Source organism: Lissotriton helveticus, chromosome 3_1 (genome assembly GCF_964261635.1).
Source record: "Lissotriton helveticus chromosome 3_1, aLisHel1.1, whole genome shotgun sequence".
NCBI lineage: Eukaryota > Metazoa > Chordata > Amphibia > Caudata > Salamandridae > Lissotriton > Lissotriton helveticus.
In genome coordinates, this window is record NC_136061.1 from 1,560,502,367 (window position 1) to 1,560,517,101 (window position 14,735).

The 14,735-nt window shown below is 42.3% G+C and overlaps 1 protein-coding gene across 1 annotated transcript in view; it reads right to left on the bottom strand.

Annotated features, from left to right (window-relative positions):
• Positions 1-14,735, bottom strand: part of LOC144825047 (uncharacterized) — a 55,324-nt gene that overhangs the window by 2,185 nt on the left and 38,404 nt on the right. The window contains exons 7-10 of the mRNA XM_078683956.1: positions 13,818-13,964; positions 11,838-11,898; positions 8,969-9,135; positions 891-1,008 (exon numbers count right to left, since the gene is read on the bottom strand). Coding sequence (XP_078540082.1) covers positions 907-1,008; positions 8,969-9,135; positions 11,838-11,898; positions 13,818-13,964 — 477 coding nt within the window. The 3' untranslated portion in view covers positions 891-906. The remainder of the gene's footprint in view (positions 1-890; positions 1,009-8,968; positions 9,136-11,837; positions 11,899-13,817; positions 13,965-14,735) is intronic.

Sequence of the window (14,735 nt, forward strand, 5' to 3'; positions counted from 1 at the left end):
AAAGTACCCCTTCCTGCACAAAATCAATCCAGCTCACAATGCGGGAACTATGGTGCAAGAGGGTCAGCGTTGGCCCTAGGGAACACTTTGTTCGCCAGTGCTTGAAAAGGCAGGAATGTGCCATTTTGGGATAAACACTGTGCACTACTGCACTTTCCTTGTCATGCAGCTCAGCGTGGCAAGGTGACTTGCTGTGCTGCAATACATTTTGATAAATGTGGCCCTTGATAATTTTCAGTGGGTGTGAAGTCTTCAGGAACGATTACAAGCTGGGCAGTTTTCCGCCTGGCATTCACCTAACCTCACTGCTCAGTAATTACTGTTACTAGGGTATTAAACATTCTGGGGGGTAAGTGAACTGGTAATACTACAGATTATTGAATGGCCTATATGTAGAATTTTCTTTTTCTCTGTTTATGCATGTTTTGGCTTGGTATTTCACCAAAAGATATTTGCTGTTTTCAGAAGTTGATGTCTCCTGATGAAATATTGCCCATCTGCGGAGTTACAGCAGATCACATACTAGGGCACTTGGGGCACTTGGAATGAACCCATAACAAGGGACCATGCCTTTTCCATTAGGTATTATGTTGGACCCTCCCTAGAGCTGAAAGAGCACAGAATGGTAGCAGAGGTTCAGGTAGCTTACTGTCTCCTGCATGCTCACGTGGCCCACATAATAAATAAATGCCATGGAAAAGGTATTAAACAAGATGCTCAAAGGAGGGGAGTGTAAATAAATTTAAGAGCAAAGGATGGATTGGAAACTTTGGATAGCAAAGGCATTTTTCAACCTTAAATGATGAAGAGCTGAAATTAAGAAACATAATTAGGAAATCAAAAAGGCATTTATGATATATTCATGGTAGTGTTGCACTGATTTTACATACCTTACATGAGGTAACCCTACAAACTTGGAAACCACACGGATAAGTCTGTTGTATCCTCAAGTAACACCTGGGTGTTTATGTCATCCATTGGATGAAGTAAAGAGCAGAATGCAAAATACTACCAAAAACAAAACAAACATAAACATAGAGTGAGGATAGTGTTTGGAAGCATCCCGAATTCACATTGCTAAAGGTAACACATGAAACAATAATAAAATACATACTTTATTTCACATCACCCAGACATATCATTGTGTAGGAAAAATTAAATGCTATTTTGGGCACTGTGAAATGTATTTACTTGATTCAGCTTCACAATAGATGAAGTAAAACACGCTCACATTTACTATACTTTGTACAAGAGATTTGCACAAGATATTGTACAAAAGGTTGTACACGAGTGATTCTCTTAGTGTAAAGTTTTGTGTCATATGCATTGTGTTTAACAACTTATTTTACTCACTTTAGAAACCACTTACAGGCATTACAGAGTGCAGGCTATGTAAATACAAAATGGAATCCCTGGCATACTATCATGCTGCCAGGTACTGCGACAAGCCGGCCGAATCCACCTCAGACCCATTTTCCTCCCACGGGGCACTCGCACGGCAAAGGAAGCCATCCACCAACTTTACATCTTGAACTCAGTGAAGGACATGGCCAATTTTGGTAAATTCATACAACAATCCGCTCCCTTCTGAAAGAAAATGGGACACGCAGAGAGCAACCAACAGCTAGGCGAGCCCCAAACTCCAAGGAGCATCATCTCTACAGGATCACTTAGGGGCATATTATCACACAAGGCGTTAAAATTATGGCCGGTTTAGCGGCAGAAAACTGCCGCTAAAGTGGCGATAATCGGCTTGATAATATGCCCTGGAGAATTCTAATAGAAGCCCATGTTCACACCAGAACATGGGTTTCTATTGGAATTCACAAGACCATATTATCAAGCCCATTATCATCGCTTTAGCAGCAGTTTTCTGCCGCTAAAACTGCGATAATTTTTAACGGCCTGCTTGATAATATGCCCCTTATTTCTTAGATAACCCAGGGCTAATATGGACACTGTGGAGCCTACCCACTCAAAATATGGCCTATAGATATGCCAGCAGAATGTGGGATCAACATGCACCAGCAATGTATTGTAGATCCTCAAATGAACACAGTCTACCACCTCACAGGAGATCTATTCTTTTTTTTTCTTTTTTTCTTGATTATAAAGAAAATTATGCGGGCATCTGCCAAAGGGTTGAGAACTGGCCGCCCACATATCAAATTACTGACATGATCTTATAGAACACTACTACTCTTAAACGTTGATTTTAAACAGGACTGCCACCCTGCGTTACATACTCTTTTTTAATTGTAATGATTTTAAGTAATCACACAAATACAAAAAATATGAATCCAACTTGTTTTAGTGTTTTCTTGGTGGGGGGCACTTTTTACTAGCAAAACAGAATAGCTCTCTGAGGTAATGACAAAATAACAGTCTTTCAACCATTTGATAATTTTAATGATGGGCATTTAAAACTAAATAAATACATATACCCATACACCCCCTGATAACTGAAAAATCCTGCAAAGTCCTTCATGTACAATCATGTGCAAGAAGGAAAGTCATTATAGTGTAAGCAGATGTTTGCATCCTGATCAACATGAGTAAAGTGTAAGGGATATATTCTAAGAACTTGTTTATTAATGGCTATGTAATTGTTATGGTGGTCCATCAAAGTTAACAAGCTTTGGTATAATGTGTGCCTATACCTTAACTTTGTTGCTTTGATGAGGTTTGAAGACCAAAATACGCCAGGAGTTACTTCCATTTTATACGTTTTAATACTCTTTGGCATGGTCAGCATTTTACTAAACTGATTACTTTAAAGAGAAAGGTAAGCTCTAAATGCATTTTCTGATTTGACATGGATTGCATTTGACTGTTATAACAGATAAACAATTTCCATGTTAGCAAACAATTAAGCGGTAAAAATAAATGGTGGGTTGATACATTTCAATAGGATTGCTTTTAACAAACACAAAGCTATGCAAAGCTCCATTATTTTTGCTTTTAAATATTTAATATGTGGGATGCTAAAAACAAACCAACATTCAGAAATTAAACAAAGACTTTGTTGAGAAATGTAACTTTGTTTAGTCCAATAGCTGCTGTTTAAATCCATCATATTCCTTGAAACATTTCAATTACAAGTAGTGGAAGTTAATGGATCTTTTTAGTAAAATTTCATTATCATTTATGATTTTCTATTTTCACGAGCTTTGCTAGCAACAAACCCTGATATTATTTCAATGTTATATCTAGTACATGGTTTTCTACTAACTTACATCTTCACCTATTTAATGCAGTGCTATAGAAAGAAATGAATGATTATTGAGAAAGTAGCTCATAAGACGAAAGTGAGCAAGCCAGCCATAAATCTAATGAGAGAGGTCAGTGGATTGAATGCCTGATGCTACTCTGTTTTCCACAAGGTCAATTTTCTTTGTCTGATTTGCACATGCCCATATGACGAGATGTCTCCCCAGACCTTGCAAAATGTTGTTTTCGGCTGCAAATTCTACCACCCTTTAACTAAATGTTATTATTTGCCCGTGCTACGGAAATGTAATTAGAGCAAGTTCAGAGAGGTGTTGTTAGTTTTGGAGCGTTGAGAATGTCTAGCTGTGTGTATAGCAATAGGTTTCTTTGTGAAAAATGCACTGCAGCTGCAAAATTCAATGTTTTTTAGGTCTCGCCTAGTGTTGCAGCGTATGCGCTGCCCGCTTTGCGAGGCATGCAGTATACACTATAGCGTGGAAGCTTCATGGAAACTCCGCCCACTCTCCCCCAATCTTTTTCATTGGCTTAGGTCCTAAATGCTGCCTTCCAATTGGTTCTAGACTTGTTAGTCCCTCCTCATTATGGCCATGTCAACATTAGTATCCTTCCACGGCTATTGGCCGCTTTACTCCTAACACTATTTTCTTCCCTGTCTTTCCACGACCCCTCCCACAGCCCGTGACTTCTCAGGCCCCCCAACTCACGTTTGTGCCGTCTCGCCCCCTCACTCCCATTTCCAATGCAATAAGTCTCGTGAAAATGCGAATCCTATTGCATTGCAAATTATTTTTTGCTGTACACAGCGCCCTCTGGGCAGCACCTATTTTCTGTAGCTCCTGGCCTGCAAAGTGGCAATGTAATAGTAATATTAGTTCTGATGTTCTGGAAGGAATGTAATGACTTATCTGTGATGTAGTGACAGTGACAGCTCCACCATTGGGGTGTGGGGGTGTTTCCCTACTACTGCAAGAAAGCAGAAGTGCATGGTTGGTGGTCCTGCCCAAGGGCAGAGGGGGAGTGGCTTGCCCACTGTTGTGGCCCTGACTGTTTGGTCTGCCCCTGGGGCCACCCAAACCAGTCATGCACACTCTACATTTTCTCTATGTAGGTTGCATGCAGGCTACATAGAGAAAATGGCCTCCCTACAGGTGCTCGGCTTAGGTGCTGTCCGCTGCACCGCACCAATCACAATGCTGCAATTGCAGCATTGTGATTGGCTTAAGGGAGGCAGCCTAGGTAAAACGCGGCCAGGAGTTGAGGCGGCGGCGCGTGATCCGGAGGAAGCTACGTTTTTTATTTTAATACCGTCCCGCTTCCCCCCCCATGTGACCTCCCCCCACCCGCCCGTCTTACCGGCTGTGACTGCTTAGGGCCCTTACGAGTCAACTTATGTGAAAACGGAAGATCACAGAACCTCCATGGATTTGGCAATGCTGAAAAGGATTGTGATGCAGACCCTCGCTGATGCCACCAGCTGCCGATGTCAGTAACCCACAAGTTTCCCTATGTATAGATACTTTTAGGGCGGTGTACAGATGTGGTTAGAAACTGAGGATACTAACACTGGGATATCAGGTCTCCTGTAAATAACTTTCAAAGCTGGTGGTCTTTGTATAATCCACCAAACACCGACAATGCTTATTACACGCTTAGACACGAGTCTTCGCTGTAATCAGGTGGAGGGAAGTGAGGTCTGATGACGGGTACTGTAATTGCATGGGGCGCTCAGAATTACACAGCAGTGTAGAAAGTGGCAGTATAATCACTGGTGGGGGATGTTCTTCTGGCTGCAGGGGAATACTCGAGACAAGTGAAGGAAGTGTAGGGCAAATTAAAAGGTGGCCAATCAAAGCGCCCATTAGGGCGTAGCTCGAGACATGACTTGTGAGTATGATAGATGCGGCGCCCTCAGAGCACGAGACACAGAGCCCTCAGACGTGAGCCGGATAGGAAGCCTCATATGTGTCCATTGTTGCATGAATGGATTGAAAGGTGTAGCGTAAAAGAGACCTAACATCCAGAAAGCAGGGCTGCTATCAGTTCACAGAGCACACTTGAAAGCAGTACCACAGAGCCCAAGGTGTTTTACAAAGTACATTAATCCAAACAAAGACACCAAAAGGCACTTATCTAAGCACATGAGCACCTTCCCCCAAATCACATTGCTCTTTGTGCGGTGCGAGCACACACATGCAATAGCTCACTAGAACAAGCTCACCACACATACACACCACCCACAGACACCACAGTGAACCCTGTATGGTACACTTACGTCTAGCAGTTCTACAGGATATATTATTAATATTTCACATATCCCACCCATTACTGTGAAATCGTGCCCTGTAGTCAAAGAAAGGCTTTATTGTTACTAGTGTTGTCTGTAAAAAGTTGTATTTTATTTTGATAAATAACAAACGTCGAAAAAGCCTATTGTATTAGGAAATGCACACTGAGAATTGAATCGCCTCTAGGCGAAAATTCCACCATAGTAGTGTGACACATGGAGATTAAAAACTGTATTAGTCTCACATTATGTTTTTACAACCATAGTGTCTGCAGAGCATGACTCTGTGCCAAAGCGGGAACTACACTACACAAATCAACATATCTCTCATCCGCGACCGCCTCAAACTCTGCTGCCCTCAAGTGCTGCTCCCTGGTGGGAGATGAGATCCCACGAGTTAAGTAAACAGAGGCCCGATTCGGCCTTAATGGTACTGCCTACACATGGTTTGTCTCTGACCTACAACACCAAACTCAGCAAATCAAAATTCAAAACTGTCTTTCTAACCCCACTCCTGTCTCCCTTGGAGTCCCCCAAGGATCTATTCTCTCTCCCTCCCTCTATAACCTCTTTATGGAACCCTCACCCTCATTCTTGAACAAGCAGGCATCAACTACCACCTCTACGCCGATGACACCCGAATCTATTACAAGATTAAAACTCATGCTGACATCTAACACCTGAACAACACCCTCACCAAGATCCAAACCTGGTTCCATTCCAATCATCTCAAACTTAACCTTAATAAAACTGAAATCATTCTCTTCTCCCCTAAAAATAACCCTCTCCGCGTTCAATCCTGGATATCTGACCTTAACACACTCAACTGCTCACTCACCCTGACCAACTCTGTCGAATCTCTTGGTATTTCTATCGACAAGACCCTAACCCTTAACGTCCACATCAAAAACTCTGCTAAAGGAGCCCTCTTCACTCTCCGCCACCTCAAGAAAATCAAACCCTTTATACCTACCGATGACTTTAAACTTGTAGTTCAGTCACTTGTTCTTTGACGTATTGGTAAGGCCATCCTCAATGGAATCCCCAAGGTCCACCTTGCTCCAATCAAAGCTATGCTCAACCTTGCAGCCAGGCTCATCAAAGACTGCAAACGCTTCGTTCATATATCCCCATCTCTCAAATCTCTTAAATGGTTCCCTATTGAAGGTAGATCTGCCTATAAAACTGCTTGCATTACTCATAAAGTCCTCCACCAAAACAATCTGCAGTACCTATCAAAGAAACTCCTCATTGCGGGCACAACACGACCTCTGAAAAGCACCAACACCCTCCTCCTAATCCTACCACTGCATAAAAAGAAATCCACACACACGCTCCTTCTCTGGTAATGCCCCCATCATCTAGAATGCCCTCCCAATAAACCTGTGCTGTAACCCCTCCTATTTCAGCTTCAAAATAGACCTCAAAATCCACCTCCTCAATTATTATTGGGGATCCTAACCTGTGACCTGCACTTGATCTCCAATTCACCATGTTATATTAGTCCAGTAATATTTGATTTGTCCATTTCCTGAACATCATCTACCTAATTACTTGATTTGTATAGCTCTAGCCCCTGTTTATCTATTTGATTTGCAAATTTCGCTTGTTGTTTTCATTATCTTTTATCTACTTGTATTCCATGTTTGGCCCAATTATTATTGGGGTTCCTAACCTGTAACCTGCACCTTCTCTCCAAACAACATGTTATATTTGTCCAGTAATATGTGTCCATTTCCCGAACATCATCTTCCTAATTACGTGAAGTGTAAAGCTCTTGCACCTGTATATCTATTTTGATTTGTATATTTCACATGTTGCTTCATTATCTTTTTATCTACTTGTATGCCATGTTTGCTTTATATTATCTTCTCATGTTAAGCGCTCTGATACCTCTGGGTCTAGCCAACGCTATATAACACTTTTAAAATAGATTAAAAAAAAAAATTAAATTAAAAAAATAAAACAGAGGCACTTTCGCCCGGACAGGCTGTTGGTCAGACTTGAAGGTGCCTTTGAGTTTCACGACCTGTCACCTTTACTTACTTATCTGTATCCAGTGCGGACATTGATAGCATATACTTGCCTGCACGAGACAGGATCCTGGACTCAGGATCCTGTCTCATGAAGGCAGGTATATTCTACCAAATGTCTTCGCTAGATACAGAAAAGAAAGTAAAGGTGATAGGTCCTGGACAGAGTGCCATCTTTAGCGCTAATGGTGTGCGGGTGGCATTGTTTGTTGGTGCTCTTCCCTCCTGCCTGAAAAACCCTTCTCCACAGATTCCCCCAGTACCACACTCGAACAGTGCCCCTCAGGAGAGGCCTTCTCTCTTGTGCAAAAATGTTGCTCAGCCAAATAGGCTGCGTGCGCCATACCTGAAATGTTAAATATATATCAGCTCGAGTTCACTGGGGTATGCACTAAAGTGTCATCTACTAATCATTAATCACTGCTTTTTCACCAGACTCTGAGTCCCTGAATTCAGTTAAAGGTAAAAATGTGTGGGGTTTTCTTGGAGTAAAGAAATGTTTGACCATGTTTGCGGACCAGTTAAGCATCTAGTACTGGGGGCACATTAATGCAGTATAGTCCCAACACTAGCATCACTGACGTTTCAATATGTGTGCTGTATGAAAAAATATCATAACTCAAGGACAACATCACTTTGTAGAAAATGAAGAAGTAACACACATGAAGAACAACAGCTCAGGATTAATATAGTGGTATCTGAAGATATCGTGGTAGATATGTCAGTCTTGTACCTTTTAAACTGCAAGTAACAAAAGAATCACTCTGACAAAAGCAGTAACTGACCCATTGAACTATCTACATTATATGCACTTTTGTGATCTGCATGGTACACATTCTATGCAGCAGGCACGTTAACCCTCTGTGCATTACCATTGTCTTGGGCCCAGAATGCTGCTAGTTTGTGACCTGTTTAGGTGTTTGTTAAATAAAAAGTTAGGTACTCAGCATTGTTATCTTCAACTCGGTCATGAAGCTCTGTCGTTATACGGAATAAGTAGCTACCTAAGTTATTATATGAAATCTCTTTATTAATGTAATAACTGCACTTTCACAATTGCTTTATTAACCTTGCTTTCTCAAAATTGCTAGAAAATGCACCAATTGCCCAACTTTTTTCAAAGTTTTCTCGGGGGATAACACCCCGGAACCCTCCAAAGGTTGTTCAGACTGTCTTGCTACACTCGCTCGCCACGGTGCACTACGCCACCAATTTCAAGCCACACCACTTTCAAATGCCACCAGCCGCCACTCTTTAGTCAAGTGACATACACCCATGTATAAGCTGAATCCTGAATTTCCTTAAAGTCCCAATTATAGAATTATATTGCATATGAAATTCATTTGGACTGGAAGGACATGCTTCTGAAGAATGCATTATATATAATCACGAATTTTGAGTGTGTAAAAGTTACACTTACCTCTGTAAGAGGATCTGCTCCCATGCTTAGTAAGCAGTTTACTGCTTCAGACAATCGATCTTTCTTGAGAAGGAGAAGTTTTTGAGTGTCGATGGTCAAATCATTTCTCTGAAGCTCTTTCACCGCTTCATATTGCCCACGGACAGCATACTGTAATGGGGTTAAACCTGTGGAAGAATAAGACAGGAAGCTCATAATTTCGCTTTGTTGGCTGAGAAATTTATTTGTATACTGGAAATAAACACTTATTTTAGTGAAGGGTGGTACGGGTAAAACAACTAAAATCATTCAATTTACCTTTGGATGCTTTAAAGGAATTTACTGATTTTGAGCTAGGACAATGATAGTTCTATCAGCGGAGACTTCCCTTGCTCTACTGTCCACTCTCTTAAGATTCCATTGTAAATTTAGCAGAAGCAGGGTTGGACCAACAATCCTGGTTATAGTGGCAGATTCGTAAACGTGTGTGGCAGAGTTACATCCAATCAGCATTGACAATGCACAATCGATTTGTACAGAAATATGATACCATTGCATGTCTGGATAATGCATTAAATTTGTGTTAAAGCCAGGTTGCTATTAGGACATGACCAATGCACACTGGGAATAAGACATCTAAGTAAACTGTAATGGCCCTCAACAGGCACACACATATTGACCTTTTACAGGTACAGATTTAATGGTGTTGAGCGCCAAAGCTGCCTCAACAAATGATTGCTGATATGGCAGCTACATTCATGAGGGTAATCTCAAGCACAGCATATTGTTGTATAGAGCAGACTCTGATCCCTGTGGAGGGTCCTTCAGGAAGACAATACTTATGCATCATCTTTAGTACTCACTGGCTGGGTTTAACATCATCTTAAAAACTTTACAATCTTAAGTTCTAAGTTTAAGTGTTTGACATTGTTCAGCATTCCGTCCATCAATTCATCTTTTTGTTCCAGTCACCTCAAGTGGGATGTAGGTCCGTGCTCGCTGTGCCACTGAATTCAAGCTATAGGGCTGATGATGGGTGCTCACCGTAACCAGCCTTAGGATGCTTTTTTCCAGTCCAGTGAGGACCTGACTTGGCATTTCCGGTTCGTCTGTTCCCATGAGGGGTAGGGTCAAGGTTGATTTGCGTATGGTTAGGTCCAAACTGGGGTGGCGTATGAGCAAAAAAGCTAAACAGATCTATGTACTGGTGGTGAGTGTTTGATATAGTTCAACATTCTGTTAAATAATTTACTCTCAGAAATTTGGCATTTTCTTACTTTAGCCATTTGGTGCCTGCTGCCTGTCTCTGATACATGTCTTGGGCGGATGACAGCTGAGATTTATGTATTCCCCCCAAGACAGCGACACACAATGGGGCCTTAGGTGTGACTTAATAGGCCATCCTGGTATGATGGGAGGGAAGTGCTGGACCCAGCCTCACTCACAACTGAATAGGCTGTCCCCTGTCCCCACACAAGGGCTGCATACCCCCTGTAGTGAGTGTGGTCCTAGGGCAGGAAGGGAAGATCTCTGTGCACTTCAAAGGCACCTTTTTGAAGTCTCTCCCACTTCAAAGGCACAACTTGGTATACGTACTGGGCCTCTAACACCACCACTTCAGTACACTTCTGGACCTTGAAAACTCTGCAAGGAGGAAGGACTGTTCTGCTGCTATAGGACTGCCAATCTGTTGCTGCTACTTTGCTGGACCCTTGCCTTGCTGTGCGTGCTGTCCTGCTGCTTGATATTCCCCTGCCTGGGTGAGAAGGACTGCACCTCGATCACTCAAACACAGAGTGACTCCAAGGCTTGCTGGCTTTCATCCTGATCTGAAGTCTTAGAACATATAAAACTTCCAACCACCCTTCTTCTGTTCCTGCACTCTGCCATCTGTGAGTCTGCCCTGCCAAGTGGTGCCACTCCAGTCCTGGATGCTTGGAAGATGGTCTAAGGTGTTTGCTCCAGCACAACCCATGTATCTTCTGATGAACCGAAGCCTTGCCTAGGCTGCATGGATCAGAACCTTCATATTGCCTCTGTTGCATGCACTAACTGTTGCATCACCCCTGTTGCATGGTTCAGCATTGATGCATCACCGCCGCTGTGTGGACCAGAACCAACGCATCACCTGTCGGAGCCGATGCATCACAGCTGCTGTAGCATCAGGACCGGCATATCATCTCCGAAGCACAGATTGACACCGTCTCATCGGCTCGGCTACACCTGCATCCTTGACCTTGAGGAAACCAGGATCAAGGTACTTCATTGCGGTTGGCCTGAATCTTTGACTTTGTCGCAATCTAGCATGACTAGATATCCCAAGTAAGCGCTTATTGCTTCTAAGCTATTTTTTACAGTTTATTCTTTAAATATGTATATCTCAAGTTCTGCTTATTTGATGTTTCTCATTTTGGTCTTGCTCTAATTTTTAAATCAATCTCTATTTTTCTAAACTGATGTGGAATCTTTTTGTGTGGTATTATAACCGTTTTACGGTTTGAAGTGTTGCACAAAAACTTTACTCATTGGCTCTAAGTTAAGCCTGACTCCTCTGTGCCAAGCTACCAGAGGGCGAGCAGAGGTTAATTTAGGGTTTGCCTGATTCTTACCCTGACTAGGATTGTGGTTGCTGCTTGACTAGGGCACATACCCCAGTAAACCTCCAACCCAATTTCTAACAGAGGGTCTTCTAAATAATGTTAATTTTTATTTTTGTAGTACCCATAAACTAAGACCTTGACTGTAATCCATTATTATCAATACTAGATACTTATTACACACTCCTTTATGGTCACGTATAACATTGTACATTTGTTTGAAGGGTGGTAGTGTATTTTGAAAGTTTTATAAATTACGTTCTTATTCGCCCTAACAGTATATTTAAACTCACCATTATGGTCAATGGCATCAACTTGAAAATGAAGTCCTTCATCTTGACTCTTTCTAAATATCTAAAAAAACAGAACAGAAGCAGTTAAGGTTTCAGAAATGCTTACACGTTTATATGAACCTTTCTTTTAACCCCTTGAATGTGTCGGACCGCCCCCAGACGTCCGACGTCACAGTGGGCGTGTGCGTCTAACGGCCGGGGCCGTCCAAATTGCGCACACTGTGGAATTCGCCCGCACCACGGGGGAATTCCAGCCACGTCCAAAGGATTAATAAAACATGGCACAGCAAGTCAAGAAACATGTGAAACATTTTGATAGTAATAGAAAATAAACACAAAGTGGATGCCTGATAGTGGGACACAGTCACTTTTTGCTGGGCCTCAGCTCTCAAGTGTGTACTATATAAATCGTTTTTGCATTTTTGGAACGGCAATAAAGTGGGCAAGAGAGACTTATTATGAATCAACATTGCTAATCAGTTGCCAACACTGTATCAGTAACCACCCAAGAACATTTTCAGATCCCAAAATTGGCACCAGAGAGTGGTGTAGTGAGAACAAGTGGAAGGTGAAAACGAGGTGTGGTAGTTGTTGTAGGGATATTAAATAAGCATCTATCCTAAATCTCTGCTTGTTAGTTTCATACAGACTTCTCCTGTTCATCCTCAGCATCCTCTCATACGAGACAATGATTTATGTTTGCCGTCAACCATGTATAGTGCTCTGCTGTCTTTTGGCTAGGTTTGCACCATATACATACCTTTATACATACATACATATTTCTATACATACATACATCTGGCTCTGTCCTGTGGAATTACTATTATCTGCCATTCTGGACATCCTCAGCATTATGTGTCTTTGAACTGCGTTGTTAAATAACTGCCATGATGTAAAGTGTTTATACTCCAAGCTCTGGGAACATCCTTCAGCACGACGCCGGAATCATGCTGTACCTTTACAGCACCAGCAAAAGAATGAATGCATCGTCAGCAAGCATTAGATTATCACACAAGCCATTACATAGACTTGTTTTAGGGGGGCGCATTGGTGGAGAGGTGTTGGATTTAAAGTCCAACACCTTCCCTACCATTGTTCAGAATGGAGTTGGAATACTAAATAATCCTAATCCAAAATCCAGCACCCCCCTAAGGCAAGACGTTGTAACGACATGCGTGCAAAATGAACGTTTCGTAACAACGCGTTTGTTCTAATGCCGGCGTGACAAATGCATGGGTGCTAAATGCATGCGTGATTCCGTCATACGATCCTAAACACTGCTCTTGAGGGGATGAGTGTACTGATGCATAGCAAGGAAGAGTAAATATCATTATTCTTTGTCCTAGCACAGGAAAAAATTGTATTTTGGGGGATGGGACATTGAAGCAAGGTAAGTAGCTGGAAGTTGAGATATAGGGCTTAGGTGTTTTTGTAGTTTTGCTTTTTGTAAGACTGAGTTTAGCACTTTACACTACTGAGAAAGACGTTAGCTGGTACTCCCTCAAAGTGAAGCAATCCAGCCTGCTCAGTCTTGCCAGTTGAAGCCTATATATTTTGTAGTAGACCAATTTAAAGACTATGCATGACAAATCTATGAAAGTTGACCATTCCCATGAATTATGGTCAGCGCGCATTACAGTCAGATACATAGAGCCGCCTCAACTTCTACGCTCCCAAACGCCAGCTTCGATCGACCAGCCACGCCCTCGCCGCCGTCCCCCGCATCCGAAGAGCCACCACAGGAGGAAGGTCCTTCTCCTACCTGGCCGCCAAGACCTGGAACTCACTTCCGACCCACCTCCGCCTGACCCAAGACCACCTCGCCTTCAGGAAGCTGCTCAAGACCTGGCTGTTCGAGCAGTAGTGCCCCCCCTTCCCCCAGCGCCTTGAGACCCTCCGGGTGAGTAGTGCGCTATATAAATACTTTGATTGATTGATTGATAGAGCATGTTTGGTATCAAGGTGACGGCTTCAACGCACCTCTAGAACACCCCAGTAGCCATGTTCTGCACAGATGTGGAGGGCCGTCTTCCCCGAATGGTCTGCCTCATTCCCATTGGCTCCCAGGGAAAGCAAGTCCCTCACCATCAAGTGTTGGTTCCGTTCCGCAGCCAAATGTAGCGCTGTCTACAAACAAGAAGGAATGAGGAAGAGAGTCAAAGAGATGCACATCTAGTTTCGGTGAACACAGTTTGAGTTTCACTTTCATCTTTGACTTGCCTTCAGTATGACTCTCAGATAAGGGACTTTGGCCTTCTGGTCGTGGGTCGTTTCTCATACAACGGAATTTATTTGATTGAGTGGGATTTTACCAATTGTTTTTTATTACATGGTTAGGTGGTCAACATTCAATCTTTTCGTCTTGCAATGGGAACTCTATCTAGTACCTTGTCTTTCTTGATAGTATATTGTCAATGGTATTGCCATGTGCTTATAATCTATGTTTGTTTTGTGGATTCTAACCCATCATACCATTGGTGCGAATTATGGAGATATTGCAGCTGTATTTCTTTATGACCGGTCTGTTAGCAATAAATATCTGCTTGTCGGCCTCTACTGAGCGCCTCTAGAAGAAAAGGACAGGAAGAGGTGGAGAAAAGAGTGAAAGAGGAGCAAAGTTAGCATGATGAATACTGATAACATACACAGCTCCCAGAAGGTTGTATTCTAGTTCTTATTTTAAACAGAAAAAGGGACGTATCGTGCGTTGAGCGGCCGAAATTATGACACACTTAATTGCCCAACTGTTGTCTTTATTGATTTATGCCAGTTGGTTCAGATGTGATTGCTGTATTGACTTTACTATTGATAACTAATGTACAATTTTAGGCCTCGGTGTAATTTGAATTACTTCAGGAATTTTGTGTTACGATTGTTGAGTAAAATGCCTGAGATTCC